Source organism: Etheostoma cragini, chromosome 16 (assembly GCF_013103735.1).
Source record: "Etheostoma cragini isolate CJK2018 chromosome 16, CSU_Ecrag_1.0, whole genome shotgun sequence".
In the NCBI taxonomy this organism is placed as follows: Eukaryota; Metazoa; Chordata; class Actinopteri; order Perciformes; family Percidae; genus Etheostoma; species Etheostoma cragini.
In genome coordinates, this window is record NC_048422.1 from 683,633 (window position 1) to 694,422 (window position 10,790).

The following is a 10,790-nucleotide window of genomic DNA, read 5'->3' on the forward strand; positions in this document are numbered from 1 at the left end:
ATAAAAGACACTTCAGATACAGTATTAGGGACCACTAAGGTCTATATAAAAGACACTTCAGATACAGTATTAGGGACCGTATAAAACCATCCAAAAAGCACCAGGTCATGGGACCTTTAAGAACACATTTGAGAGAATACATTTTCCTGACAACACCTACAGAGGTTGTGCATTGGGGAGGCTGTGGCTCAGTGGTAGAGCGGTTGCCTGCCAATGCAGTCATTGTCGAAGTGTCCTTGGGCAAGACACTGAACCCCGAGTTGCCTCCGGTGCTGCGCATCGGAGTGTGAATGTGTGTGAGGAAGACATCTGATGAGCAGGTGGTACCTTGTACGGCAGCCCCGGCCACAGTGTATATAATGTGTGTGAATAGTGAATGTTTCCTGTAGATGTAAAAGCGCTTTGAGTAGTCGTTAAGACTAGAAAAGCGCTATATAAATACAGCACATTTACATTGAAGCATCTTCAATGAACTTTAACTGTAACAGAATATTTTTACAGTGTGGTAAAAATAAAAAAAGGATCTGACCATTGCTGCAGCATTGTTATTCTTAGAGACGTGCTAGCAGCGGCTAAACCTGAAAACATTTGTCTTCTAAGAGGTCCTCATATGTTCTGCTGAGATTAGCTGAGGACATAGAGTTCATGTCATCTGATGACATGAACGTAGCTTTGTGCGTAGCTTTTTGATATTAAAGGACTTCTGTTGTATTCAACCTATTGCCAGATGAGTTGTTCCAAAGCTAATGAAGACTCTCAGTTCCCCACCACTCTCTCTGGATCTCTTAGTGGGACTATGTACAGACGATCGTGGCGTCAGCAACTTTCCCTCACAGAACCTCGAGTGACGATAAGTAGGCTGCACAATTAATCGAATCTTAATCGCGATCACGATTTTGACTTCCCACGATCAAATTTGCGTGATCGAGCGATTACATTTTTTTAAAGAGTCATTTTATGGAATGCTCCGGGTTTTTAGCAAAGTATATCTACCGCAGTGTCCATAATGGAAACTTATGTAACTGTAACAACCATGAAACAAGGCGTAGCATTCCTGAAAGAGTAAAATAAGTGGCAGTCACTGAGCTGCTGGGAAAGCCTCAACCAATCAGGTTTAGTAATCTGCAAGAGAGTCATAGTTAAAGATCAACATGAAAATAAATCTAAAAATGATGCTCACCTGCCACAGGGTGTCGAACTTCTTGCCGTCTGGGATGGAGAGCTTGCCTGTCCTGTCCCTGTCGATGCGATAGTGCATGACCTGTCCTTCATGCAGGAGACACAGCGCATAGGATCCATTCATGTCTCTCTGTCGGATCCTGCACTCACAAGAAGAAGAAAAGGGAGGGGGGGGGGGTGAATGTAGTATCATATTTACTCTTTCTTCATAGATATACAGTATATATATAAATATTATTTGGTAATGTCTCCAGAAGAGACCAGGGCAGTAGTGGAGGTGACCTTTTTATTTAAAGCTTTTCAACCTTCCATACAAAAGAAACCCCATTCCAATATTAACCTCATTTAACCTCAAATAATAAAATTAAAAAGTAAAACGGATCTTACGAATTACTTGATCTTCAGGTTAAAAAGTACACATACAATCAACAATTATAATAAGTGCTATGTTTAAAAGTGCTTAAAACTAAAATGTGCCACACAACAAATAAGAATAAATCATTTCAAATCCATCATAGAAAGAGCCCCCACCCTGTCAACACCCCCCCACATGAACCCTCCGGACCACACTGACTAAGACACCCAACTTTTGAAGTTGTTCTTCAATTAAAAGTCTTTTTCAATAATAAATGACTTATACTTTGGCATTGTGTGTCTGTTAAGGTTTTTGTCAGACAGGACGAAGTTTTAAAATAAACGGTACAGGAAACACATTGCGGTTCAGAGGACAGCCTGACATGAATTGAGGAGTGTGTAGGGTAGACATGTAAAGAGTTTCTCTTTGAAGAACACATCCTCTTCTTCGGGACTGTACTTCCTCTGCGAGGCCGTGCACCAAGCCCGACCTAAGTCGCCCGGTTGGTTTCTCTGGGACACAGAGCCGTTGTTTCGTCTTGCTGTGGTTGCATTAAGACGAGTAGCCACTAAAGACCAGAGTTAGACCACACGAAGGACTCAGCCACACGGCGTCACACCTAGACAACGCTATGAAGACTCACACACTCTGGGGAGCGTTAGTTAGTAGTAGCAGTTACCACTGGGAAACGCAACTAGTTAACGTTAGGCAACAAAAAGACTTGGTGTTATTGAAGAGAGACGTAAAAGGACCAGAATGAGGGAGTAACCTGATGTCACAGACTAAGGTCTGGAAAACCACTTTTAGAAATAACGCTCTCTAATTCAATTTCATACTTCTTTATTGGCATTAATGTCAGGAAACAATAATGCCAAAGCCTCAAGGACAATACAATTCAATAATAATATTATGAAAAAATACATGTGTACAATTCATTGAGTAAACCAAAATATATAAATTTATAAAAACAAGAAAATAATAGGGATATCAAACAATATACATGTGTGATAATGTGTCAATAAGGGTCAATTAAGAAACAACAGTATATTAATATACATTAATATACAATACATTAATATCCTCTCTCTCTCTCTCTCTCTCTCTCGCGCTCACATCAAAACAGTTCAGGAACCACAGCTTTAATCGTTGAATTGACAGCTTTAAAAGGTATTTCTGATATTGTTATGAAAATGCTCCTTTATCATGTGTATAACATATGGCCACGACCTGCTGCATGACCAGATTTCAAAGTAGCAGTTACACATTTTATTCCTATTATTATTATTATTATTATTATTTCATATATATTATATGTATGTATATTTTATATATTCTGTGTTGTGTGACTGATGTACGTGTGCTGCTGTAACACTGTAATTTCCCATTTTTTTGGATCAATAAATATCTATCTATCTAAAGACATTCTATTCTATACATATGTGTATGTATATATATATATAATATATATATATATATATATATATATATATATATATATATATATATATATATATACATACAGTACACAGTCCACATTCATGTGATGGTTTAATAACTCTGCATTTTTAAATTAAACATGTAGCATTTGATATTTTTTAAACAAAATATCATGTATCTGTTACTATTTTAACTATTTCAGTTGGAAACAGCAACTACACCTTCCAAAATGTATTTGAACAGTTAAATAAAAAATTGTTTATTTCATATTTTCAAAGTGACATGCAGATTAAGGGACATTTTTTTAATTCATTCATTTAATTGGTCTTACTTTATTTTTATTCTACTGCGATTTCCAGTGACCTGGTTTTATTTTTAATCTCATGTTTTTTACTAATGCCTCATGCCTTTTTTTGGATATCTTTATTCTTTTAGTCCTGACACATTTAAATGCTCCTGTGGGTTTTGAAACTTTACATTTGAAGTTTTGCCACTATCAAAACTTTTTTCACACACTTTTTTTTTCAAACATTGGGCACTGGTGTTACAGTTTCATACACTAACCAGGAACTTAAATGGATGGCCTTTGTGTCATTGTTTATAGTTATCTAAAGTATACTCTAGAAATTGCTAAAATATTCTGTGGCGGTGCTTCGTTGGAAACAACGTTTCTTTTTATACTTCGTGAGAAAAGGGACAGATTAGTGTCACATCTCGCCCTGCTGTCACTCTTCTTGTTTGGTTTGGCTACTTCAGGAAGTCCTTTGCAAACTGCCAGAGCGGAAACCACAGTGTGTGTGTATGTGTGTGTGTGTGTGTGTGTGTGTTGGTTTGTGTGTGTGTGTGTGTGTGTGTTTGTGTGTGTGTGCATGTGCGTGTATGTTTTTGTTTAACTATATTCATGAGGTCCAAAAACTGGGAGTACAGTATACATGTGGGGTCCTGACTGCTTTGTGGGGCCAAAATGCTGGACCCCTGGAACTTTAAAGCGCTGTTTAGGGGTGAAGTCTTGGTTTTAGTATCAGGGTTAGAATGAGGTTCTGGTTAGGGTGGGGGTCAGGGTTAAGGTTTGGCATTTAGTTGTGATGGTTAAGGTTAGGGTAAGGGGGTAGGTATGCATAATGTCAATAACGGGTCCCCACAAAGATAGTGAGACGCACTGTGTGTGTGTGTGTGTTTGTGTGTGTGTTTGTTTCTTCAGCTGAGACCACTGCCTCTCAACTGAAGCTCCAGCTGCTAAATACACTTTCACATTCACCTGTGTGTGGAACCGGACCTAACTTCACACTGCATCCGTGTTCATTTGATAAAACGTATTACAATAAAAAAAAACAATTTAAAAAAAACAATGACACAATCATAGCTGGGCCGGTAAATGGACTGGATATTGACAACTCATAACATAAGAATATCCAATATTCCACTGTTCTCTGCCTGCTTTGCTGTCATAAGCATGCTCCAGGTACTTAACCTCTGTGTTGTCTTCCCATCGGCCACGACAACAACTCTTTTGTTGACTGTTTTAACATTTTGTTGCTTTTCTCAAAGTTGCTTTTTTTAGGGTTTTTTTGTCAATTTTTCAAAAAGAATTACGCTTTTCCAACACTTTTTCTAGTGTCTTTTTTTAATCCCTTTTCCAATGTTTTTTGACATTTCTTTTGTCATTTTTTTGTTACTTTTTCAACTTTTTTGGGGGGGGGGGGGGGGAATTCTTAGTGCTTATTTCAACGTCCCATAATTTGTGAAATTCAGTATAATATCAGTATCATGTCTTCCATTGTTGTCTGTCTACAAGCACTAACTAAAATCATCCCCCAACGCAGGAAGTACCTGGTATAAAAGCCTCACAAGGTTCCTACAGGTTTAGGTTTGGAGCCCCAGTTGGACGTTGTTTAGGTCCTGCAGGCTGGGCCATGAAACCAATATATTCCTAATTATGAACTAAATCAGGCAGATAGGTTGTTGTCATCATACATTACATTTCATTTAGCTGACGCTTTTATCCAGAGCATATATCAGATATAGTATATATACCATCAGCTCCTCCCATCTCTCTGTGGACCTCTCAGTGGGACTATGTTCAGAAGAGTCCATTGTGTTTTTCAATCCTCCGTGTCCTCCGTGGCTACTAGCAACTGTGTGGAGGACGAGGACGCGTGTGCAATCACAGAAGGCTTGTATCATGTGGATGCGCCGACAGTTTTGTTGTCATTAATTAGAATTCCTCATGGGGGGGAGACAAGTTAATGTGGAGAAAGGCTAGGGTTTATGAGCATATGCTTTGATTATGGGATATAGTGAGAGAAATTCTGGAGAAATTTGCAAGATTCTCACAAAAGTATAATAATCGGTCAAATCTGGATGGATTTGATCAAATTCATCTCCCACCATTTATTAAGAACAGCGCTATACAAAGACACTTGTAAAATACTTACAGGAATTTTCCGTTTGTACGCGAGCCGCTTTGGAGCCTGGGCTCAGAGCCTTCCCGTGTGATGGATCCATGGAACCAGGGCATTTTCTCATGTGCGGTGGTGGAAATGAGCTTCTCCAGCTGAGGCCTCTGGCTGATGATGGCCTGCTCTAGAGCTGGCCCCTTCACACACACACACACACACACACACACACGAGCTGTCAGCAAACACTCATAATAATTCTCGACAGTCCATCACGTCACAAAGCAACGCTTGGTCAGCTGCCGTTTGTCATTTTAGACAAAAAATTTCCTTTAGCGTAATATTTAGACGCGCTTGGTCGGGACTCTTCAGTCCAAAAGTCCCAACCATCCAAAAACTGCTTTCACAGAAACAAACTGGACCACAGTTCAGTTTGACCCGGACCTCTTTTGGTCGGACTAAATTTTGGCTCTTTGGTCTGTACCATGGTCCGGGACTCTCGGCGTCCCTTTTTGGCGTTCTGTGTCGGGTTGTACGTGTAAATGACATGCATGTAAAATGTGATGTAAGGGATGTAAAACTTTTCTCTGCGTAGATGTTGGTAAAAACAGAGGATAAAAAACTAAAACCTTCAAGAAGAACTCAAACTCGACTGAAACTATATTGCCTGTTTAAAAACTAATATAGAGTAACTTAAAATGATCCTATATGTTTTTAATTTCAGTTTCAGTTCATTTCCCCCTGGAAAAAAAGAAGGCATGAATTTCCGTCGACTCTCCACAACAGAAACTGGATAAACCATGTACAGTATATACCATATATCATATCTCAGATGTAGCTACCTGGCCCTGACAAAAAAGACGTATAAAAACTAAATCTTTCTGAAAAACACACTCTAACTACAGTAACTCTAAATGAAATCAAGTCAAAACTTACAATAAATATGAACTGAAATTCAAAACTAAACTGGGAATAAAGAGGCATTTGTAAAAAAAATAGAAAGAATAGTCAGAAAGTTCATGAAACAGCAATAAAACTACTATTATTATTACAGTATTATACCCAGAATTGTAAACATCCATCTTCACATTCCAGATGTGAAGCTGGATGATCCTCAGCAGGGGTGCATAGAATAACTGCATGGGGGGCAGCCACATTTTATGAAATGTTCTTTTTTTTTTTTAATTAAAATCTCTGAAAATACACCTTAACATGAAACACTGCCATTCCCATGTATGTTTACCATTAAAATATGATGTGTAAATAATGCGTGAATACCCATCCATCCACCACGTTTAATGTGCACCTCAGCATAGGGGGGGGGGGGGGATGCAGGGGATATTGTTCCATGGAAATTCACCAGAATGCAGGAAATGAAACATTTGAAGCTCACAATTTCTGCTGGAGTACCCCCTCCAGACCCTCCACGTTTTGCTAAGGAGTTGAAGACCCCCATCTCTTTCTACTTCCAGGATGGAGTTCAAACATACCTGCAGGTTCCATGTCTGCTTCACATACTCCCGGATCAGTTTTTCCTTCAGGTCCTCAAAGGGCCCCACCTTTGGCTGCATGTTCTTGGGCCTGTTGCAGGGCTTCTTCAGCAGACACACGAGGCCGTCCATCTCCTGGACGTGGTAGTCGATCACATCTACAGGGCTCCTGTGGCTCTTACCGCCCACGATAGCGTACGTGTCATTGGGTTCTCGTTCAATGGTGTAGTGGTAGCAGCGGCCGGAATGCAACACAGACAGGGCAAAGCCCCCCAGGTAGTTTCGGCTTTGCCGGAGCAGGTACAAGCCGTTGGTGGTGCCCGCCTTCCGCAGGTAGTCCTCCGCCTCTTCCCTGGTGATGTTGCCATAGAAGAATGGCAGTGCATTCACTGCGTCGGCCATGTTGGCTTCTGTGGGGTTGGCTACCTTAAGAAAGTCCCAGAACGGATTTCAGCTACCAGGATGTAATCGGACCTGAAACAAACAAAAGGAGAATCAAGGTTAATACCTCTCATTCCCCCTGCTCTGGCATCTCCTCCTCTCATTCCACCTGCTCTGATGTTTCCCCCTCTCATTCCCCGTGCGCTGGCATCTCCCCCTCTCATTCCCCCTGCTCTGGCGTTTCGCCCTGTCATTCCCCCTGCTCTGGAGATTCGCCCTCTCATTCCCCCTGCTCTGGCGTTTCGCCCTGTCATTCCCCCTGCTCTGGCGTTTCGCCCTCTCATTCCCCCTGCTCTGGCGTTTCGCCCTCTCATTCCCCCTGCTCTGGCGTTTTCTCCCCTCTCATTTATCATTGCAGGCAGGAAAATGGTTCGTAAAATTCCAGATTTCATTCTGGATCACCGCTGAAAACTAAATGGGTTGGGGTCCTCCGACCCTTCGCTCCATTGATGCAGTTGCAGAGAGTACATCATGGTGGACAGTACATTCACACCATGAGAAGAGAGCAGTACTTCTGTGTTAGAGATATTTTCGGGTTTTCCCTACCATTAAAAGACCACGCTCCAGGTGAGGTGTCCAGCATAAGTTAACACAGCTGTACTAACCCGGTAGCAAGTGATCCGCCTGTGTCAAAACTGAAGTTATAACTGCATCTAAATATTTCAAAAAACTCAGAGAAACGCTGTATTTAACTTGTATGCTTGCCAGTGTACAGCTTAGCTCAGGTTTTGACATGAACATGATGGGGTAATCAACTAGTTCACTCAACCCAGGGTTTCCCAATCCAGTGGTGCGCGTTCACATGAAAGAGGCGGGGTTTACACAGCACGACCAATCACAATCATCTACCAGAGACGCATATTTCACATCAAAAGAGCAAACTATAATTCTACGTGAATATAAAGAACACACACGGTTTTACAGGCTTAACACAGTCGCTGCTTACTGAAACAGGAAGGAAAGCTGGCAGAAATAGCCGATGCTGTAAATAAGTAAGTCACAACGCTTATCAATATCACTTCAGTTGGGGGGCCTCTAGCCCCCCCAGTAAGACTGTTCGCCCCATGTAGGCTGAGTCCTGTAGCAGAGCGGGTTCAAATCCGACCCCCCATCTCTCGCTCCCTTTCATTTCTATTCACTGTCACTACAATAAAGGGAAAAGCCTTGAAAAATTATCTTAAAAATAGAATATCCATATCTTTTATAAAGATATATATATATGTGTAGCTAGATAGATAGTATTGTAATACAGCTAATATGTATTTACAATCAAACTAGTGTCTCCTGTGATACATAAGATATTTTGTTATACATCACATGAAAATATAGTTTTAATTACTTTATATACAGTTGGGTATTAATTAAGTGCTTCCCAACTTTGAGGGTGCCCCCCCCCCAAAGAAAAATGGTTACAAAAGAAATCTAGGGAGCCTCGAGATGATTAATGTGGTTGCGAAGCAGCAAAGACAAAGTCGTGCTGCACATAGCGATATGTAACTATTTGTTTTGTGACCCTTTGGTGTCACATGGTTATTAAAATGAAAGCATCAGATAAGAGGGGAACCGCGGGCTGACATGTCAAATGTGGCCGCTGTAGAGTAGATTTTTTTATAAGGGGGTTACCTCTCTGGTTAGAAGCTTCTCATGTGTTTTTAATCTGCAAAGTAATGACGGCTGTCAAATCATCTGGAGGAGTAACAAGTACAATATTTCTCTCGGGCTCTGCAGTCAAGCTATATTAGGTATTAATACTAAAGTTCCTGAAATTGGACTTACTGCACTTGCAGTACTCCATTACTTTCTACCACTGACAAAGACTTGGACGAACTGTATTTTTACATGTGAAAATAAAAGTGACTTCTTCTCCACACCCAACATGTTACAAGTCTGTTTCCATTTTATATTTGAAAAACCCTCTATGGGTGGGGTGAGTTAATAAAAAGAAAACGGAACACATGAGCGGTTTCTATGCTTAAATATGCTTTACTCATTTCAAGATATTAATTAATTTCCTGAAACATGGACAACCCCTCGGACATGAGGAATAATCTCACCCCCTTTGGCAGATTTCTTTCTTGTTAAACAGAAATAAAGAAGAAGCAAAGTGAGCGATGAAATGACAAAAGGCAAAACAGAAAGAAAAGGAACTGGAATTCTTGGAAAAATAACACTGAACATTTAGAACCGAGGAAGCAAAAAGTCCAAACGTCTACATTAATCAACAAAAAAGATGAAAAATGAATACTGACTTTACTTATTATTGTTTTGGAAATAATTGCGATTAGCAGTATAATTGTCTCTTCCAGTCAAATTTAGAAATATTTCTTAGTTATTTATTACTTTTGTAATCAAATTCAAGTTTTGAGGGCATCCTAGATACATCTTTTAGTTCTAAATCTGTCATGGGAGATAATGTAATAACGTAAATAAGTCATCTTTCTTGCTATTAACGTGTACAGGGTCAGGTGCCAATAACTAATAATTGTTATAATAATAAAAACATTTCACTTATTTAATAACAATTTGTCATATCTAAATAAAATCAACAATTACCAGTCATATGCCTTAAGACCTTCGCTCATGTAAGGTTAAACAAAGAAACCGTGATAATGGAGGAATAAAAGACGATTAGAGACTGATGTGGTCTAAGGGAGCTCACTGTGTACGACTTGGTGACGCGGTCCTGGGTGTGAGTCCTCCTCTGGCTCGGTCCTCTCAGGCCTTCAGCATGCCAGCCGTCTGAACAACATGGCCAACACATCATGTTAAAATCAGCCAGCTCCTTAAAAACAACAAATGTGTCGTCCAAACCAACATGAGAAGCGTCACTCACTCGCACCGTGCTCCCCAGCCGGTCTAGGGCCTGCGCTGAGTCCTCATCATAAAGGTATGAGGCGGCGCAGCACTCAAGCTTCCTTATTTCAACGACTTCCTTGACAATTTAATTCTTTTACTTCCTTTTTTTTTTATCTGAGCACTGACCAACACCGCCTGCACCACGCAGGAAATGATGTGTGACAACTGCAATGACACCAGTGACAGCGCAACAAACAGAACTATATAATGAAATACCTTAAAGATGACTTAGAAATAAAGAAAAGAAAAAGCTTGTAATTGGACCTTAATACTCATTTCTGTTTAGTGTGTTGGCTTTTTGCCTGTGATATACAACATGGAGGGGGATTATTCTATAGAACGGGTATTATTAACTAAAGTTGCTTAGAATTAACTGCTTTTCATTGTTGCACATGTTTGTTTTTGTAGTGTAGTGTAAATGTATTATTCAAAGCATTGAGCCATATTTTATGTATATTTTAAATGCGTTGAGTCATGCTTCATGTTTGATTTAAATGCATTGAGTCATGTTTCATGTATATTTTGAATGCGTTGAGTCATGTTTCATGTATGTTTTGAAATGCGTTAAGTCATGTTTTATGTATATTTTAAATGCGTTGAGTCATGTTTCATGTATATTTTAAATTCGTTGCATTG

The 10,790-nt window shown here is 39.9% G+C and overlaps 1 protein-coding gene across 1 annotated transcript in view; it reads right to left on the reverse strand.

Annotated features, from left to right (window-relative positions):
• Window positions 1-10,224, reverse strand: part of syk (spleen tyrosine kinase) — a 19,679-nt gene extending 9,455 nt beyond the window's left edge. Inside the window, exons 1-4 of the mRNA XM_034896969.1 lie at window positions 9,958-10,224; window positions 6,858-7,331; window positions 5,407-5,567; window positions 1,181-1,319 (exon numbers count right to left, since the gene is read on the reverse strand). Of these exons, the coding sequence (XP_034752860.1) occupies window positions 1,181-1,319; window positions 5,407-5,567; window positions 6,858-7,259 (702 nt within the window). The 5' untranslated portion in view covers window positions 7,260-7,331; window positions 9,958-10,224. The remainder of the gene's footprint in view (window positions 1-1,180; window positions 1,320-5,406; window positions 5,568-6,857; window positions 7,332-9,957) is intronic.
• Between the last annotated feature and the right edge of the window lie 566 nt (window positions 10,225-10,790).